General features: G+C 47.7%; 2 protein-coding genes across 5 annotated transcripts in view; one reads left to right on the top strand and one right to left on the bottom strand.

Moving 5' to 3' along the window:
- TOE1 (target of EGR1, exonuclease) overlaps positions 1-8,331 on the bottom strand; it is a 214,207-nt gene extending 205,876 nt beyond the window's left edge. The window contains exon 1 of the mRNA XM_085602825.1: positions 8,185-8,331. The gene's annotated coding sequence lies outside the window, so the exon portion shown is untranslated. The remainder of the gene's footprint in view (positions 1-8,184) is intronic.
- MUTYH (mutY DNA glycosylase) overlaps positions 1-20,572 on the top strand; it is a 172,469-nt gene that overhangs the window by 127,110 nt on the left and 24,787 nt on the right. For all 4 annotated transcript variants that reach the window (XM_085602829.1, XM_085602830.1, XM_085602828.1 and 1 more), the window contains one exon: positions 18,412-18,499. In XM_085602829.1, coding sequence (XP_085458955.1) covers positions 18,412-18,499 — 88 coding nt within the window. The remainder of the gene's footprint in view (positions 1-18,411; positions 18,500-20,572) is intronic.

The following is a 20,572-nucleotide window of genomic DNA, read 5'->3' as shown; positions in this document are numbered from 1 at the left end:
ATCCTCTCTGACGCCATCCGGGTCCGCAGAGGCACCCGCCAGGGCTGCCCGCTGTCGCCGCTACTGTTCTCGCTGGCAATGGAACCCCTGGCTGCGACGCTTAGGGCGCATGGACTGGAATGGGGAATCCCATTGGCGGATGGCCTGCACGCGGTATCTCTATATGCAGACGACCTGCTGCTGTACGTCAGAGACATAACTGCCATCCCTGCCTCCCTGGCTGACGTATTCCGCACCTTCGAGGTGATGTCGGGCCTGAGGGTTAACTGGGCCAAGTCGGGAGCCTATCCCTTTGGCCCAGCGACGCCTGAATGCGACGTCCGACTGGGAGGGGACAGACTGCAGTGGCATCCCACCACCTTCCGCTACCTGGGGATTAGAATCTATAGAACCCCGGCAGACGTCTTGGACGGGAATCTCCTCAGAGCGATCGCATCTGTTCGTGCGCAGGTTGGCTACTGGAACACCCTGCCCCTCAATGTGCCTAGCCGGGTGGCACTGACCAAGATGATAGTGCTGCCCCGCCTATTGTACTATTTTGCAAACCTGCCCTTGTATGTACCCGCCAAGCTGTTCCGCGACCTGGAGGCACTGCTGCGCGGCCTCATCTGGAACAAGGGGAGACCGCGTGTAGCGTTGACCAAATTATACATGCCCACGGACTCCGGGGGCTTAGCGGTCCCCAATACGGAGCTGTACTACCTAGCGGCGCAGATGCAATGGGTGGCGGGGTGGCTGAGCGGCAGGCAGCTAGAGGACACTGCCTCGCATGCGACTGCCTGGACGCGGACACAAATCAACACGCTGTTCCACCCGCTGACCCGCGCGCCCTGCCCCTCCCAGGTCTACCTGGCAGTGGCGCGCAGATGTTTCCAGCGGTGCCTTCGCCTCACACGCGCGACCACACCGTACGCCCCGGAGTTACCGTTATTGGGCATGCCTGGCCCGACGGGACCGCTCACGGAGGCCCACTTGACAGGATGGGAGCAGGCAGGAGTAGACACGCTAAGTGACCTATATGAAGATGGCGACTTGCTTACGTTCGCCGCCCTGGCTGAAGACACGGCGCTCCCGGCGGGGCAGTTCCTCCTGCATGCCTCCCTCGTGCAGACACTCACGGCTTCCTGGGGTGACATGGCGGTGGAGCCGCCGACGCATACCTTCATCCAATATCTGCACGTTATGGGAAATGGCGCGCATGTCATACATTGGCTAGCGCAGGCACTATTGGCGCATTCGCAACCATCCACTTTGGTGCTGAGGGAGCGCTGGGCGGCGGACAGGGGCAGAGCCTGGACAGACAAAGAATGGGCGATGATACTGGCCAGTCCGACTAACGTTCCACGCAACCCCCGCTTTAAACTTATCCAATATTACATACTGCAGCGTGCGTATCTCACACCTGACAAGATAAACAGATATTTCTTGCGGACGGACGCTGTCTGCCAACGGTGCTCGCTACCGGGAGCGGACCTCTTACATATGCTATGGCATTGCACTGGTGTGCAGACATACTGGAACGACGTGCTGTCGCTGATTGAGCGCGGTGCAGATGGACAGCTACCACGCACGTGGGAGGCATGCATCTTAGGCTTATACAAGCGCACAAAAGCGAATAAAGTGCAGGCGCGCTTTTGGGACATGGGGCTTGTGACGGCTAAACGCCTGCTCACCAAGCATTGGAAGGCAACGGCCCCCCCGCACATCAGACACTGGAGGGCCTCCTTTGTAAACTGGGCGCAGGCTGAGAGTGCAGTGCTCCTACGTGAGGAAACTGCAGGGCTCCGGAAGTTCCCCATCGCCCAAATTTGGGATGACCTCCTTACAGCCTTTCAGGTGGCCTGCCGGAACCGAGGGATAACCTGAGCCTGCTGGCTGGATGGCGACATCCCTGAGACCGTGACGGGGATAGCTCCCGGCCCCCTCTGCTTGATTGCCCCCCTAGCGCCTCTCGCTTTTTGCTCTGCAGGGGGCTGCTGCCAGATATCACCTACAGTGCGTCTATGGCGCGCGCGCGGGGCTTGCTGCCGCCGCAGTTTGAGAGGGCGCGCGCGATACTGAGATACGGGCACACCCAGGAAGATAAGACCACTCCGCCCCATACAGAAGCCCCTTCCTTGGCATGGAGGAGCACCTCCCTCGTACGAGAGGATAATCTAGGACTGCGGACGCAGACACAGCGGACTCTTGGCCCCTTTCGGCGGCCTCCTGCCCCCCCCTCCCGCCCCCCCTTTTTCCCCCCCCCCCCGCGACCTGCTGCTCGGCGCGCCTCCCATAAGGTCCAGCTATGCCCCGCTTGACAGCTACTGTCTCCTCCTACTCTGATGCAGAACGATCTCCACCTCCCCCCCTCCCCTCTTCCTCTGGACCTCACCCGAGTTTTTGACCCTAGCCCTGGCCCCTCCATTCATATTACACACACGGGGAGCAGTTCGGCTGTTGGTTACGCTCCCTGACCGAACCCGTGTCCAACCACAGAAACAGTTGCTGGAAGTGTTACCCGACGCCCCCGAGGCGCTGCCCCACCTAGCGCGCTCTGTACAGCACTGATGAGGCAGCAATGGCGCGCACTACGCGCAGACGGCGGCTATGCCAGGCAAGCGCGGAATGATCCACTCGAAACGCGCAGCGTTCCATGCCAGGCTTGCACAGGTGCTCGGCGGCCTGGGGAGCACACCGCTGAAGGGATGATAGAGCGCCATGCGCCGCGCGCATAGAGCTGAGCTGCGAAACGGCACACTGGGCTCGTCGGATACACACGCTGACATGTGTGTCTTTGTGAGCTGTACTGCCACCTCCTCGTCGCGCTCCAGCTTACGCCACGAGTAGGACACCAGGGCTCCGTTGCCCGGAGACCTGGGCATTTGGTGGGGAACCTGGTGCCTTGCGCGATTCCCCCTACGGGCCTAGGGGCTAATCGACGGCGCCGCAATAAGGGCTGGAACACAGCGCCCTCCTCTCTTGCAGGCAATGCGCTTCAGATGCGACACGACGAAACACAGAAAAGCACCATAGACCCATTTACACACAATGTACATACCTGATTCCTATGCATATGTTCAACTGTTTACCGCCGCCGGACCTCCGGGTTGTCGGCTAAACGGCTGTGTCTCACCATCTGAACAGGTGTATTTTTATACTGCGGAATTGACGCTTTGGCAAATGGAAGTACATTGTAAATTGATGCAACTGCGGTTAATAAAGGTTTTTAAAAAAAAATGAGTGGAATGGCAGTGTGAAAACGCAGCGCACAGACCAAAACAAAGAAGTATATAGAGGATTGTCAGCCAGGGCACCTGATCCGTCTTAAAGTATGCATAAGTCCCGGGTCACCTCTGCTCTGTATATCCTAATGCTACCGTAGGAAGCAGATCTATCCCATCCTATTGGAATAATGTGTTAAAACTAATTACAGTGCTGCACCCTCTGGTTTCCCAAATGCAAGAGTCTGATACCTGCGGTAAAATATAATAAAATACCATTGAACAATACACAAATAACATATAAGAATAGTCTCGATATAATACAATTTTGTAGGTATGTTTAAAGTTAAATATATGCCAAGCCCGTGTCGTATCCAGTATTTCATTAATTTATTCCTGAAATCTTATTTGCATAGAAAGAAAGAAGCAACTACCTGTAGTTTAAAGGTTTCTATACCGGGTGAAGGATGTCCTGTGGAGCCACTGGCTGATCCTGTTGTAGACTTCGGCAGCTGGGTGTATCTCTTCCGGCAGTTTGGTGTCTTTCACTGGTTCATCCTCATGTATCTCTTCTGGCAGCTGGGTGGCTTCTGGTTGATCCTCTTGTATCTCTTTCAGCAGTTGAATGTCTTCCACTGATTGATTCTCTTGAAGCTCTTCCAGCAGCTGGATGTCTTCCACTTGTTAATCTTCGTGTATGTCTTCCTGCAGCTGAGTGTCTTTCACCATTTGATCCTTTTGTAGCTCTTCCTGCAACTGGATGTCTTCCACTTATTGATGCTTTTGTAGCTCTTTCAGCAGCTGGTGTCTTCTACTGGTTGATTCTCTTGTAGCTCTTCCAGCAGCTGGGTGTCTTCAATGGTTGATCCTCTTGTATCTCTTCTGGCAGCTAGGTTTCTTCCACTTGTTGATCTTCTTGTAGCTCTTCCAGCAGCTGGGTGTCTTCTATTGGTTGATGCTCTTCCAGCAGCTGGATGTCCTCCACTTGTTGATTGTCTTGTTCCTCTTCCAGCAGCTGGGTTTTTTTCACTTGTTGATCCTCTTGTATCTCTTCCGGCAGCTGCATGTCTTCCACTTGTTGATCTTCTTGTATCTCTTCTGGCAGCTGGAGGTCTTCCTCTTGTATCTCTTTCAGCAGCCAGATATCTTCCACCTATTAATCCTCTTGTTTCTCTTCTGGCAGATGGGTGATTTCCACTTGTTGTTCCTCTTGTATCTTTTCCAGTAGTTGAGACTCTTCCTCTTGTTCATCCTCTTGTTTCTCTTCCGGCAGTTGAGTCTCTTCCACTTATTCATCCTCTTGTTTCTCTTTCGGCAGTTGCGTCTCTCCCGCTTGCTAATCCTCTTGTATCTGTTCTGGCAGTTGGGTGTCTTCCACTGGTTGATAATCTTGTATCTCTTCTGGCATTTGGATGATTTTCACTAATTGATCCTGTTTTACGCCTTCCAGCAATTGAGCATCCTATCCTCTCAGGCAATCCAGGACATTGTGCAATTCTTTCTGCTGTGTAGTAGGATTTACATCTTTTGGTCGTCACTTTGTTTTTAAAAACCTCTGATTTTCATTGTGAAATCTCTGAAGTAGCCCTTCCTTGTTTCTTCATCATTGGTACATTGGATGAGAAGGCACTTTTCTTTGCATCCACATCCTGTTTTCTTCTGGATTTGAAGCTTGGCATTCAGCAGTCACATGCCCTGTACTTTGTCACTAATTTCCCATGCTTAGTGTTTTAATGATCAGTAACACTTCATTGTGCTCTGTAGTTAAGTTTCCCCAGTGGTTATGTAATGTTCATTAGCATTTTCAGACAAGAGGTAGACCGTTTTGGAGAAGCATCCTAACAGCATTGAACAATTTACGAGTCTCTAAAAGAAAACAAGCATTTGCAATACAATAGGTCTTGCATTTACATTATACGTTTTTAGCCACGCAACAGTTGGTGTTGTTGCACCAAGGATATTGTGCTGCATAACTAAATACTTAAAAGGTCCCAAAAGCGAGACCTATTGGCTATGCCAATGCTAGTTCTTTCATGTTGGCTACTATTCTGTCTATGTAATGCTTTCTTTAGGTTAGTATGTGCTTTGGTACAACCTGTATCACACCATCCCTGTTCCTTTGTCTTTCTTTCCCTAATCCCCCCTGTCAATAGCTCCTTAATCTCTTTTGTAATAATACCAAATGAGTTTAAGACCTCAAGGTCAACGGCCAACTCGTCAAGGCAAACAGCCATATCCTTCTTACAATTATTTATTATTTGACTGAATAACTGGGTTGGGTCAATTTTTGTCCAACTCAGGGTATACCCATTTAACCTTTTAAGCGTGAGTTCAAAAGGGAATAATTCTTCCTGGGGCTCCCTATAGGACGTAGACAAATAGAAAGACTTATTGGAAAATGGTCGCTCATTGCATTTGTAGGAGTTTCAAAATCCCTCGCCCTACTAGTATGAATCTTAGTGATCAGAATGAAATCCGTTATAGAGCCTCGTCCTCTGCCATTAAAAGTGTTCTTAAATGGAACTATGGGGGTACAGAGTTCATTAGCGAACCCTAGGTCAAATTGATACACAATGGTATTAAGCAGATCGCCAGATGTAATATGAGAGAAATGTGCAGACTCCACACCTTTTTCCATGCAAAGGCCACAGGTTCCCTTCACAGCATACTGGCAAATATTAACATTAAAATCCCCACCCCAGATAATGCATAGGTCTTCCATTGAGCTTTCTTGTATATTACAGATATCTTTCCGTAATTCACCCAGTACATGACCTAGCTGCTCTTTGAGAATATTATTGTAGAAATTTACAAGAGCCACAGAACGCTTTTCAGCCATATTTAATAGCAAGACTTGATAAAATCTTTTTTGAGATTTTAAAATCAATCTTGTTAACAGCTATACTACTGGAAATGTAGGTGCATAACCCCCCCTTATTTCTACCACACACTGAGTTCACCGCTGGAGTGTGGTAAGTTTTGTATCCATTTATGTGCGCCTCGTTCATCATCCAAGTCTCTTGAAAACACAATATTAAAAAGTCTCCAATAAAAGTAACCCATTGTGGATCTCCAACCTTCTGGCGCAGCCCAGCCACATTCCAGAATAATATATTGATTGTAGGCAATTCAATGTCTGCATAGACCCTCTGGTTAATTACATTAGTGTTATGGGTAATTTCATTCTTGTTTAGGGGCATGCTCCTATCCCCACACGGAGCTAAGATGGGCCCCATTATTTGAGGAGGACCTTCTTCCCTGATTGAACTAGGTATTTCAGCAAGATTTAAAGCAGCCGGTAGACCACTGATTACTAATTCAGTCCTACTTCCCACTTTTGAGCATGATGAATCTTGAGCTCTTGGTCAATCGATGTCCTCTAGTGTTGGTAGGATATCGAAGCGATTGGCAACTGGTACATTATAAGTGAAAGTTAAACTGCCCTGGGGTAGCATATTCTGGTTTCTTTGTTGGAGAGCCACATGAGGTTGGCAGAAGAATCCTAGTGGCAAAATGTTAATACCCGTATGTGATATATTTATACTTCCGTTTCTGGTTAAAATAGCCTGTATTAAATACGGGTCACTGAATGTACGAACTATGCAGTCCCCTGCAAGCTTTTTGTTATCCTGGCCAACCCAAGACACCCTTCTGGCCATTTTAAATTTAGCAAACAAAGCTTTGGTTAATCCGGTTTTTGAGCCCAGCCAAAAGAGTGACTTATTCCTCTGGGCCTCCCATGTTTCGTTCTTCTGCGATTCTAAAACTGGGACATTGGCCAAAATAATTGTATAGGGGGTCACAGCAGGTGGTAAGTCAAGAGTGGTAGATATATTTTTTAATGATTTCTGCGAATTCATAAATATCCGTTTAGAAGTTGTATTATCAATCGCAGCAATGTCCCCTTTCTGGGGCCTATCCAGCTGCGCTACTACAGGCGGTTTAGGCACAGATGGAGTCATGAACCTAGTTTGAGAATCACAAGGCCTAGTTATATGTACCAGCCCATCAGTATTACCCACACCATTGGGGCGTATAGTAGCCCGGGAGACCGGGTCCTCTTTCTGAGCAATAGCTTTATCATTTACTACAATGTGCAGATGTCCATTTTGTCTTTTATAATATCCTCAAGGGACTTCACTCTATCGTTAGTCTTGATATAGCATCAATTAAGCTATTATGCTAGTTATTAATTTTACTGATGATCATACTAAGCTCAACCATCTGTCCTCCCAGACTCAGGCTTACCCTGTTTGCCCCCCTTCGTCCTCTTCATCCTATTTACTTTCTTTGATGTTGATGGTAATATGGACGGAACAATAATTGGCTCCCTGCCCACAGATTCTGGGATTCTAGATCTCTTAGGCGGAGGTTGCGGCTCAGAATCAGGATCACTTATATGAATATTGCCAGATGTGTTTTGAACACACTAGTTCTGGGGCAGCTTTTCGGTGGCTTTCTCCTGGGTGATAGCTTGCAGAGAACAACCAGTTATTTGACCCACTGGACCTTTAGATGCCATCCCCTGTATCTTTTCTTGCGTTAAAGTTTCCTCCACTGAGTTAATTTGTTCTTCTATCGCCCCCATAGCACCTGTCAATTGTTCAAGCGTGATTGCTGCCCCCCCACGGTTGTTTTGTGGGCAGTACCCATTTTTCTTTTACCCATCCTCAGAGCAAATAAAACAAATTCGAAAGTACAGTATACAAATAAATGTGCGAAGTTTTACACAATCATACAATGCACTAAGAACACATAAAGAACATAACCATTAAAAACACAGCCCCTGATATATTTAGTCCACACACAAAGGCCAGGCCAGTGTCAGTCGTCAGTCCACCGTTCTCCAGGAGGTAAATTACAGTATTGACCACGGGCAGAGATGTAGCTTTCGGGCTTTGTCAGGAAGTAAAACAGCAGACCCCACGTCAGTTACTTGAGGACGCCTGGTAGATACTTTACAATACTCGCAAAGACTCACCCTCGCTACACCCCAACATCCAGCGTCCTCCTGTAGTACTTCTCAGATGGGTGGCCCGACCTATTTCAGGCTATGATGGGCGAAGACGGGCCCGGTCTTCGCCCCGCACAGCGGGACCTCCGGTGTTCTTTACAGGCGTCCACAGCCCCTCCTCCTCTCCAGCTAGGGGTCTGGTCGAATTGCAGTGTGCTTTCAGGAGCGGGCAGGCAGCTAAAGTGACGAGTGCTTCACCCGCGCAGCGGGACCTCCGGTGTCCTTTTACGGGCGTCCACAGCCCCTCCTCCTCTCCAGCTAGGGGTCTGGTCGAATTGCAGTGTGCTTTCAGGAGCGGGCAGGCAGCTAAAGTGACTGCTTCCATTACGATTAAATGGTGCTTCCAAAATATACAGGCTACTTCCAAAATATAGGGGCTTATTTATAAGCTCCGTGTGCTGCAGGCCACGTAAAGTCACTTTGCCTGGCTTTTCATGGCCTCCTAGATATGGTGTAAGACAACACAGCGCAAGTCGGTGTATTGCTTTACACTACGTCAGGGGGGCGTTCGAGGGGCGTTGCAGTGGGTTACAAGGATCTGTAAACCTGAGAATGCATCAAAACTGTATGCTGCCCCAGGGGATGCGTAACAAGGAGAAATATCTTATTTCTCCTCAATTGTTTCCTCTCTCTATGTGTAGGGTTGTTTTTGCGCCGGAAGGCGTGCCTTCTTGCACAAAAACAATATTGCCAACAATGCTGACACCCTTGCACCATGGTACAAGGGTGCCTGCATTGGCGCTAGGCACCAAATTGTGCGCAGGCAGAAAGGACAGGAGTGCACCGTATCTTATAAATACAGTCCATTCCTGCCATTTTTAATTAGCATAGGGCAGCGCAGCAAAAATACCTGTGGAGCTGCACTACACCGTTTCATTGTAAATGAGACCCATAGATTTTAATAATATCCAGACCCTATGCAATGTAACTGTCCCTTCAACACATTCTCAGGGATAGTAAGCGCTATGTAAATACAATGACAATTAAAAGCAAGCACTTCACTGCTCCGTAAACTCTGGCACTACCACTCAAAAAGCTTCAAGTGATTTGATCAATTAACTGCAACAGCACCCTTCTGTCCTGAGAAATCGAAGCCAGGCAGACAGCTAAACACACCTTTCTGCCAGTGTGCTGCTGGCCTGAAAGAAATGCAAATGTGCACAACAAGTTAAACTGGAAATCCTTTACAAACTGGTAGAAAAACGTGTTTAACTGTCTGCCTGGCCTCGATTTCCCAGCACAAGAGAGAGTTTCTCCAGGGAAAGCATATTAACTACCAGTGACCGTCTAGGACGTTTTCTTTCAGCAAATGAAGAGCGTGACCCCCTTCTCATGCCTTCACATCCCCCTGGGGCTCGCGCCCCACAGATTGAAGACCTCTGCACAGGGACCTCTAGCTGCAGCTAGTGGTACTGTAGAATTTAATATCAAACGCTGTTGCAGGTCGCATCTAGTAACAGCCCCCTGTTGTAGCTACAGCTCTTTACACAATGCCAGATTCATCCAGTGCTGCCTCGTCTGTACAGGGACCTCTAGGCACAGCCTGTGGTACTTCACACATTCTCTTCCAGCGACCCTACACGGACCTCTAGTAACAGCCTGTGGTACTGCACCCTTTCTCATCCACCGACTCTACAGGGACCTCTAGTCGCACCCTGTGGTAGTGCATCCTTTCTTATCCACCGGCTCTACAGGGCCCTTTAGTCGCAGCCTGTGGTACTGCACCCTTTCTTATCCACCGGCTCTACGGGGACCTCTACTCACTGCCAGCGGTACTGCACCCTTTCGTATCCTGAGCTGCGTTTTTCAACAATTCCTTCTCATTGTGTTAAACACTATTGCTGCTGCATCTTTACTCCCAAAATCCAGTGGGGCAAGGCCTATTAAGTATTGGTTATAGTAAGAAATCAAACATAACCGTTTTACCCTGTGCTTTTTCGGCCTGCCGTGTGTGAAAAGCTGCTGTTTTGTGCTATATCTATTTTGAAACTTCGTGGGTGCTTGCTATGTTTCTTCCTCTTTAACCTGTCTGGTTTTCTCACAGCATTGATGTGCCTCACAGAATATTTGGAGCCAAAGAGTGGATACTCTTCAGTGCATGGCCTACAGTGCAATACGTTTCCATATCTACCTCTTTGGGTCTGTGGTATCGCACTGTGTATACTGCGTTGTTACGGTCTTCGCAGCGCCCTCTAGTGGACAGCCACCGGTAGTGCACCTTGATATCCACTTCTTGCGCATGTCTTCAGACGGACCACCAATAATAGCCTGATGAATTGCAGCCTGGGACTTCGAGGTCCATGATATCCTCAAACCCGAAGGTGCTCCCACTGTTCAAGCTACCCCATCTGTGTATGCCTCTTGGAAGTGTCTGGATTTTTATACCACCCATGGAGCTAGAGGGGTGGGTGCACAGACAATAAAAAACACATATTCGAGGAGAGGAAGACTTACTATTCTAACTCCAGTCTTTGGATATGTCAGGTAAGCGTGAGCATCTTTGACAATTGGTTACAGTAAAATACATGCAAGTCAGTGCGCATGCGTGAAATACTCTCACACGCGCACCATAGACTGAGCGGCATAGACAGGTAGAGTAAACAGGCAGAACTTTTGGTATTACAAAAGGCTGCGAGGCAAACCCAATGAAGGGTGCCCCGAGGAGCAGGCGGGGACAGTGAACTGAAAGAAATAAAGAAACGTATAGGTTTGTCATTGATGCTTTATTTAGAAATGTCATTGATCCCCACATACAGAATACAGTATTAATAAAAACACAGGTATCGTAACGCAGTATCAAGTGTTTGTTAAAATACTGCCTATTATCCAATACTAATAGCTCCTAATTGTATAAATAGTATCGCATCTTATGCAACCATGAAGTAAACCAGTGAATAAAACGTTATAAAAGGAAATTAAAAAATAGCAAGGAAAGTTAACCATGAAAAAAAAAAAAATGTTTAAAAGTTCTCTCTGTCCTGTGAGTTTGCCAGTGTGATTCAGATTGTAGTTTGCCATTATTAAAATCAACAGTCCTCAGGCTCTCATTTATCTGACCCCAGCGAGTTCAATTTTTTTTACGACCTGACAGTTTAATTTTGTTTTGCTGGGATTGAAACAAAGTTTGACTGCCTGTCTGCATGTCCTGATACCGTGAGTTTTAAAGGAATCTCGCAGGAATTTGCATCTCAGATCTTTGAATTTGGGGCAGATGCACACCGCGTGGACAATGTCTTCCTTTCCGACTTTACACAGGCGGCATTGTGGTTGAAGATTTTTCCTTATCCAGGGCGGTAAGTGAGGATATACAGGGATTACGCCCAGGCGCAGTTTTAAAATTTTTTCTTTCTCCAGTGGTTTTAAGTTATCATAAATCTCCATTCATGGTGGCAGTCCAGCATTTTTTATGGATTTTCCATAAATGGGCCAAGAATTGAGAAACTTTATGGACCACGAGCTATTTGGAGAAGGCAAGTTTCTAACTTTAGACAAATTCTAATCCCCACTCGTCCAAGGATAGACAGAAACCGTTCTTCAGATGGCGGCATAGGAATGGCGAACAAAAAACAGCTGTAATGCGGTTTGAACTTTGTCCAACCAGAAATAACATTCCTCTGATGCAACCAATTTTCCTCCCTATTTTTGGTAAATGAGGGAGTTCTTAGAATACAATAAAGAAAGTTAATTTTGAGTGGTGTCTCTTGTGGGGACTCTTACAGTTCATCTGTCTTTAAATGCCCTCACCTCCTTCTTTGGCTAGAATTGATGCAAGAGTGGTCTATTGTTTCTGCGCCAGTGGCACTCTTCTTTATTCTGTGGCAGTGCCCTTTAGTGATAGATGTCAGATTCAGCCAGATCTGCACAGTCTATAAATTGCAGCACAGATTGAACCCGAACACGTGAGGGAAGGTATTTAGTTTGATTACCTTTCAAAAGCCCTGTGATTGCTAGCCTACATGCTTCATGCGCTTGTTTCGTCTCATATTTGACCCGTGCTTGTTTTCTGTTTCAATTTGTTTTGAATTCTGGTGGGATTTTTTTCAGTATTTTCAAAATTCAGAAACCTCAGCGATTATCAGTTTACATTTTATTTGCACAAAAACAATCACCCCAACACGCTGACACCCTTGCGCCATGGCGCCTAGGGTGCCTGTGTTGACGCATGGCAACCCATTGTGCACCAGCGCAGGGGAAAGGGGCAGGAATGGGCCGTATCTTTTAGATATGGCGCATTCCTACCCTTGTATATCGACGCATGGTAGCGCAGCAGGAAGGCTTGCTGCGCTTTTGTGCATCAAGCAATTGTAAATGAGGCCCTTAGTGTTTAAAATGTATGACCTACAATATATGTATATCTGTGTATCTATATCTATAAACTGTAAAGAACATGCTCATTTTTTTTAATATATAATCAAGTAACTATCAAATAAAGGTTCACTTTACCTGTACGCTTCTCCAATGAAAAAGCTGCCTCGTCTGCATTTAGCAAAAACAATAAATCATATAAGTAGGTAAAAAAGTTAGGAACTCCAGTAAACCTGGCCCACACCTGAAAGGCATAATGCTCCTCCTTCCTTTGCACCCATTGGTAGGGACTCCACCTATCCCTCAGTTACCCCAATAACAGGATCTCACCAAAGGATGCAGCCACACAACTAATTTGTTACCACCTCACAGGATCTAACCATCCTAGTAAATAGGCTTGAAATGTTCAGAGCCCAAAACTAATGCACTGTTCAGTACCCGCCACACCTGTCTCATGCTTCACTCGCCCTATTTTGCTCTCTCTCTCTCCATGCTTCTTTCGCTGCATCTGCTGCCTTAGCACAAGCACCTAGACAGTGCTGTCAGGTGGAATACAAAACTTTCCTAAGTAGCCAGAGAGCAAAAGGACTTTCTTTAGATCTCCCTAGAACTTGATGCTGCAATATTTAGATCTGTTTACAAGTCTGCGATCAGTTTTGAATGAAACGCCATCTTCTTGCGATTCATCAGATACTAGATTTGTCACCAAGTTTCATCTGGCCCAAAAAAACAGACACCACTCTCCCCTCAGTTAACAGCTTCAGGTCAGTACACCACAGGACAGTTTACACATATTTACTCAGCATCCACAACGATTCTTCGGCTGTGGTCTGTTATTCCTGTGGTATATGGTCTCTAAATACATCTTCCAGATTTGTTACATCACCCCCTCTAGCTCTCCACTCAAGACCCTCAAGGTGTGGGGGGAGGATTCCTATGGCCATTGCTGATCCACATCACCTCCCCTTCCATTAAACCCTTGAGATCTTCCTGCCAACTCACTACCACTGTAGGAAGCTGGCTCTTTAGAGTGGACCACAAAGAGGTAAAAAGTCCAGGCCAACTCCAACTGGTATTCAAATGACAACCCAAATGCTCTCTTTTGTGGTAGTGTGGGCGAGCAGTTAGAAATATCAGAAGGTAGTGTTTAGCATTTATTGCACACTCAAAGGTAGTAAGTGAGACACACACTCAATGAAGAAATCCGACACCAATTTACAAAAATAACACTTATTTTTATATGAATTTAGATACCAAAACCATCGGAATCAGGTAAGTACTTTTCAAGAGATGAATTTACACAGGTTTCAAAAGTTGACACTTTCTGGAGCTATAATTTTATCCTATGGGGCAAAAACACTGCATTCGGACCCCAGTTAGCAACGTTCGGGACTGTTCTCTTGGACTTATGGTGAGTATGGGACAAGGTCCAAGGCCACACCAACAGGTTGCCTTGGGCAGCTCTAGGGCGGCCGGGTGCAAAGGTGTGTTGCGGTGTTGGTGCCCCTTCACTTCAATGGGGAACAGTCTGGTCGAAAATAGGCTGCAAGCTCAGACTGGAGGCTGGTCAAGGGGGAACCCACAGGTGGGCTCAGTCTTTGAGATGCTCGGGCACTTAGGGACACCATTGGTCCACTTCTCCTCTGGCTGTGGGGCTCGGGTGCAGAGGTGTCTTTTGGTGTCCGGTCATGTGCTAGAGACACTTGCGGTTGGAGGGAGCCTGCAGAAAGAGGCTGCAGGCGGCGACTGGAAGTCCAGTCTGTCCAAAACCAAGAGTGGGTTCAGCTGTTGTGGGTCTCAGGACCCCGTGGGCACCGCAATCTCCCTCAGACTTGGGCTGTGGGGGAGGCAGAGGTGATTTGAGGTGTCAGGTGGCAGCGGTCAGGGACACACTCTGCTTTAGTTTTGCATAAAAGGGACAAACAGGACAGCTGGACCAATCACTGTGTGGGTCTCACAGTCTCTTAAGTCCCTTGACGTGCAAGTCAGTCTTCCTCAGCGTTGGTGTCTGGGCTGGACACAACAAGCCTTGGTTGCTGCAAGTGGTCCAGTGCCCCAGGTATTGGTGTTTCGGGGCTCTCGTCAGTCCTGGCATCCCCACACTTGGAGGGAAGACGGATCTGACCTGTAGGAGCATGGTGACCTCTTCCTGGGTGGCTGCAGTGTTGGTAGTCCCAGTAAATGGAAGGCCGGTGTACCAGACTTTGCTTCTTTTTGTGCCTGCGGCTGCAGGCGAGTAGCTCTTCTATTCCAAAGGAGTTCTCTGGCGATTTACGAAGCACTGGCAGCCTTCTGGGTTTCTTGGAGTCTGCACAGTGGCAGAACAAGTCTGGTTCTCCACGAGGGTCGGGTGCAGCAGCGAGGCTGGCAGGGTTGGCGCCAAATCAGTAGTTGCTACTTGGTTATAGGGTCAGCCCTACTTCTTGGTTAACTTATTTTTGTCTGTCAAATCTCAGGTCCTGACATCAGGGGTGCCACCTAAATACTGTATTTAGGAGTGCTAAGGTAAGTGATGGGCTATCTACCTTTAGGGTGACAACACTCTCTATATGACCACTTCCTGTGGGAAGCAGGTCTAACCCTGACCCAGAGGACCTTATTCCACCAAAAACTAAGATGGTGGAATTTTCCTAGTCATGTGCACATCAGATAGCCCACCTTAGGGGTGGTACTAGCCTGAGGGTGGGCGCTCCTCCTGAGTAGCTAATTTTCCCGCCTGTTGTGTTGCAAAATGGGCCCGGGGCAGGGGTTTGGCATTTGCCCTGTCTGGTGAAGTCTGGGGTCGCATTTCAAAGGAGGAAGAGGCCTTTGAAGCCTGTTGCCGTAATATGCTGATTTACTAGCCTTTCCGGAGGAGGAGGTGTAAACACCTCCTGCCAGAGTGGGCATTGTTTCAGACCTCTGAGAGTGTTGCGCCCAACTCCTAGGAGGTCAGAAACATGTCTGTGGTGGCAGGCTGGACCGGACCAATCAGCCAGCACACTAGAGGGCTAGTAGGGTTCAGGGTACCAGAGGGTACCTTTAAGGTACCCTCTGGGTGCGTGTATTAATAAATCTATCACTGGAATCAGTGTGGGTCTATTAATACGAGGTGTTTGGTACCAAACACAATAGGTTTCAGTGAAGCCAGTATGTAGCTGGGAAACTCGTTTTGACTAGTGCCCAGTACATACCGTGAGATGGCTTTCCTGCTCACTTGTTCTGTCAGCTGTCAGTACTTGAACTGGCCAGCACGGGGGCATATCTGCTCATACAGATGTCTTCACATTTAATATAATGCACCCTGCCTTTGGGCTTTAAAGCCTGCCGAAGGGGTGACTTACAAAAATGACATGCAGTCTTAGGGAACTTGGTACACAGGTGTGTGACTTGTCATGTTTTTACTTTTTAGAGCTCCTTATCACGCTGACTGCAGTGGCAGTCTGCATGAGTTAGGTGCTGGGTCCCTTACAGTGGCACAAGATATTGTGGCACAGCTCTTTGGGACCTTCTTTAGTAACTATGCCCTAGGTATCAGAAGTACCACTTGTTAGGGACTGACAGAGCTGCTAAAGGCCTGGCCAGTTTGGGATCAATTGACCAGTTGTTTTGTTTTGGGGCCAGAACACTGGTCCTGGGGACCTGGTTAGCAGGAACCCAGTGCACTTCAGTCAAAGTTGCATCCAATACCAGGCAAAAATATGAGGGGGGTGAGGGGTGGGGGCGGACTACTGCAACAAAAACCCAGTTTCCTGCAACCACCACCTATAATTTAATCTCTTCTGCATCACAGTTTTGGCAGCAAAAGAGAACCAATGAAAAGTATAGTCTTAAGTGCCATGATAAGTGCCCAGAGTGGCATCAACCCTCTTGGAGACACATTAGAGTGACAAAATGTACAATAGGTTTCTCCCCTCTCTTTTGCCTTCACTCGTCCTCCTTGTGTGGACTGTTTCAGAATCTTCTGCATGGAGGTCACTGAGCAAGCTGCAACACAAGGACTCATCCAGAGGTAACAATAAGACTTCATGTAAACTGGGAATGATCCAGAAGAAAGATAACCCCTCCCTGCAATGCCCTGGAGAGGGTAACAATGTAGAGGATGCCATTGACCCCAATAAATTATTGCGTGACCTGAGACCGATGACTGTGGCCCAACCAATTCCCTGAACTACTTTCTAAAATAATGAATGCTGTTTAGAGCTTCCATCCGCTACTGAATTCACTACAGATTGTATTTCAGACTATTGTTTTGTGGCTATACTATTAATGGGTAAGGTCAGACTGTGTGCTTCCTTTTGGTCACGGTCATCAGTCTTTGTTCCCAAATTGTAGCTTGTGCCAGCACCTATTTTCAGGAATAAAGCTTTAGTAGTGTGGTCAGTGGTAAGTTTATGTCACACTAATGCCCTGTCCATTGATCCAACTTTTTAAGGTTGGTCAAAACACGTAGCCATGGGTCTTGCACATCTGGATAACACCTCAGTGGAACGCAGGCCAAAACATTGGCTTACATTTAAGGATTAAATTATCTTCTAAATGGTTCATCTTCTCAGCTTAGGACAGTTCTCAGCACTGGGTCTATTGGTCATTTATCTAGCACGCACAGCGATCTGAACTTTCTCTTGGTAATCAGTGGTCCTCATCGTATTGTCTACAGAGAGCTTGAAGCTGAATCGGCCTCAGTGTGCGGGGAGTTGCGGCATGCAGAGAGTTCATTACTCTAGCTGTGGCTTGGTACGTGCACCTCTGTCAAGAAGTCACATGTAGAAAAGTGTGTGCTTTCCTATTAGTGGTCATGTGATGTTCACAAGAACATGGGAGCATGTGTGTGTCTGCCATCAGTCAGAGCTGTTTACAGGAACGCTTGCGTTAATACAGCATGCAGTTTTAAAACCAAGCACACCTCCCGTTGCCACAGCTATAAGCATACACATTGGCTAGGAAATCTGCACAAGGTGCCTAGAAGCATCAGTAAGTGTTCTTATGCAGTGATATTAGTGATCTCAAGAGTAGTCAGTTTGTGCTGCTTAGTGACCAGTGTGAGTAGAAGATTGACTGAGGGAAGGCAGACGAAGCATAGACACTTTTCAGTAGCAACACCTATTGGTCCATCAGGGCATAGTGTTAGGTGTAGTTGCAGAAAGAACAAGAATACTGAGGTGGGTGCCGCAGTGTTTTGAGGGCATGACAGCCTAAGCAAGCCTGCTTAGCCGCACAGGTGTTGGAATGGGCTTCTTTGTCACTGCTAAGTGGGTGATAGTGAATGAATTAGCAAGGAGTGGACACTAAGTTCATTGAACAGCTGTTAATATAGCTCCTGTCCTAGTAAGTTCATCAAAATATAGCTGCCACTATTTTCAGATAACATCATATGGCTCTAAAGTGGTCCAATGGTGTTAGGAAGTGCAGTGATTGGCCCATGGTTTGTGATGACCTTTAGGCCATGGTTTGTGATGACCTTTAGTCCATGGTTTGTGATGACCTTTAGGCCATGGTTTGTGATGACCTTTAGCCCATGGTTTGTGATGACCTTTAGCCCATGGTTTGTGATGACCTTTAGGCCATGGTTTGTGATGACCTTTAGCCCATGGTTTTTGATGACCTTTAGGCCATGGTTTGTGATGACCTTTAGGCCATGGTTTGTGATGACCTTTAGCCCATGGTTTCTTATGACCTTTAGGCCATGGTTTGTGATGACCTTAAGGCTACTGCTGAAAAAGGTGGGTTTGAGGCAGGGATGTCCAAGCTCTGAAAATCAGAGTAGCAATGCAGAGAATAGCGAAAGTTAGAAAGAAAATCATTTTCAATATCTGAAGGAGGGAAGTTGCCCAATGTACTCTTTTTGTTTGTCACTGTCATTCTTCCAGAGGGCTGGGGACTGATGTAGTGCCAACCTTTGTGTTTCAGGTGGAGAAAGAGCTTGGCTCATCAGTCCAGAGGCTGATTGGAAAAGGTTCAACAAAGTCCAACCGGGTCACTGACATAGAGGAGTGTGGTAAGTGATTTTGTCTCTTTAAGTCAGAGGCATATATTTCCATCCTGCACTCTAAGGGCTCTGGGGTTACTGGACCCTTCAGAAAAAGCATTTTGGAAATAGTGTGGCACATTCCTGGTCCAGATGATATTGTGAAACTGAATGACAACACTTAAGAGCAGGAGGATCTCCAACCGCTCCAGATGTGGCTTCCCTGTTTACTCCTGATCAACAACTCTATTTATCCTTTTCTTCAAAGGAGGTTGCTGAAGCTATAGAGCAGAGCCCTATTGAGAAAGCACCAGGGCTGGATGGGGTCCCTCGAGACCTGGTAAAATGTAACCCCGATTTATGGGCACCACTGCTGATTAGTATCTATATCTGCCTTACATATTCCCACCTAACCAGGTCCTGGTCTTCCTCGATTATTGTTTCTATTTTTAAAAAAGGTGATCAATCAGACCCAAAATGCTATAGGCCGATTTCTCTCATCGATACCTCAATTCAAATCTTGGGAAGGGTCACTGTTGGACCTATGTCCCAGGGGTAGCTTGGCTCAGGTCAACAGGCTTATACCTCCCTCTGGCTTCTCATGCTTGCATCCTACCCAGCTCGCAATCTGGCGCCGCCTCACCCAAAAAGGACGCTACACGGATTAACTGTGAAGTTTTATTAAAAAGACTTTGACCCCTCTCCTCCTTGTTAGGCTTAATTAATCAATTTTCCATTAAACTGGTAACATTTCAGTACATTTCCAGTACATTTCTAGTACATTTCTAGTACCATTCTAGTACATTTCTAGTACAATTCTAGTACAATTCTAGTACATTTCTAGTACATTTCTAGTACCATTCTAGTACATTTCTAGTACAATTCCAGGTTAACATTTCCAGGTTAACATTCCTCGCTGTCTTGAGGCACACCAAGTAGAGCAGTACGATAAACCTTTCAACCAGTGTTTTCACAACAAAAAGCTTAACCCCCTGACACATTTCAGTTGGGCATTTTAAGTATGACTTGACCACTCCACAGGGAATGTTAATTCCCAAGGGGCCCCCCACAACTACTTCCCTGGGGCCTATGTACAGCACCTGAACTCTATAGGTTGTTTCACAGCAGCTTGGTTAATTTTCCTTTACTATTTCTTTTCCCTTGTAGCCCTAGTATCAGTCCTGGCAGCTGGAGATGAATAACCCTTCCCACAGTCACCTCGTAACAATATCACATAGGCCTTAATTCCCCCTAGTTCTGTGCTGGTCTCCTAGGGATCTCGGCTTCCGAGAAAATTATAAATAACTCGTATGGTTACCACGGACCCTGAGAACAGCTATGGGCCTCACAGAATTCTCTCACTCCCCTCCCTCCTCCACCAGGCCCAGCTTACGGTTAGTCTCGGTGTCCTCTTTTTCAGGGGTCCCGTCAGAACTGGAACCAACTCCCCCTCACTTCGTGAGAGACAGACTTCTTCGTCGGCGAGGCGTTCCCCTTCTCAGGGAGGACGAGGACCCGGGAACTTCCACCGATCCCCACCCCCGAGGAATAACTTATGGGAGATCCCCTGACAGAAGGATAATCCACCTTCGGGCTCTTTCCCGCCCCCTGTCCGATTCCGTGCCTTACTCCGTTACGGTCTTCTGGACGGGCAGCTGCCGAGGACTCGAATCGGGGACCGGGACGTTGCGCGATCCGCGCCTCTAGAGACAGGACGGGACGCAGTCTCCCACTTCTTCCGGCAACGAAGGGCGGCGCTTTAGCCCCTTCCCATGTGATCGGAGGACGGCAGCCTCCGGGCCAGACACGCCTCCCCCTCCTTCTTCCTGAAGCGACTTCTCCTCAGAGGAGTGGCAACGTTGCTGGCTCCCCAGCCCCTCACCTCTCCAGTTCCTGGGGCACCGCGGATCCACTTCAGAGGGCCCCCGGCCACGCTACTGTTCACGGAGTGGCGGCAGGGTCCATTTCAGGTAGGACCTCGTCGAGGGATTATTACGGGCAAAAAGGGGGGGGGGGCCTCGGGGCGGTACCAAACGCTGCAAGGAATTCCCTGGTCCAGGTGGCACAGAAAGACACAGTCCTCTTAGCCTCTTAGCTACGGAC

This window comes from Triturus cristatus, chromosome 4_2 (assembly GCF_964204655.1).
Source record: "Triturus cristatus chromosome 4_2, aTriCri1.1, whole genome shotgun sequence".
Lineage (NCBI taxonomy): Eukaryota > Metazoa > Chordata > Amphibia > Caudata > Salamandridae > Triturus > Triturus cristatus.
The sequence above is the reverse complement of the archived record's forward strand: the minus strand, read 5'-3'. Positions and strand labels throughout refer to the sequence as shown.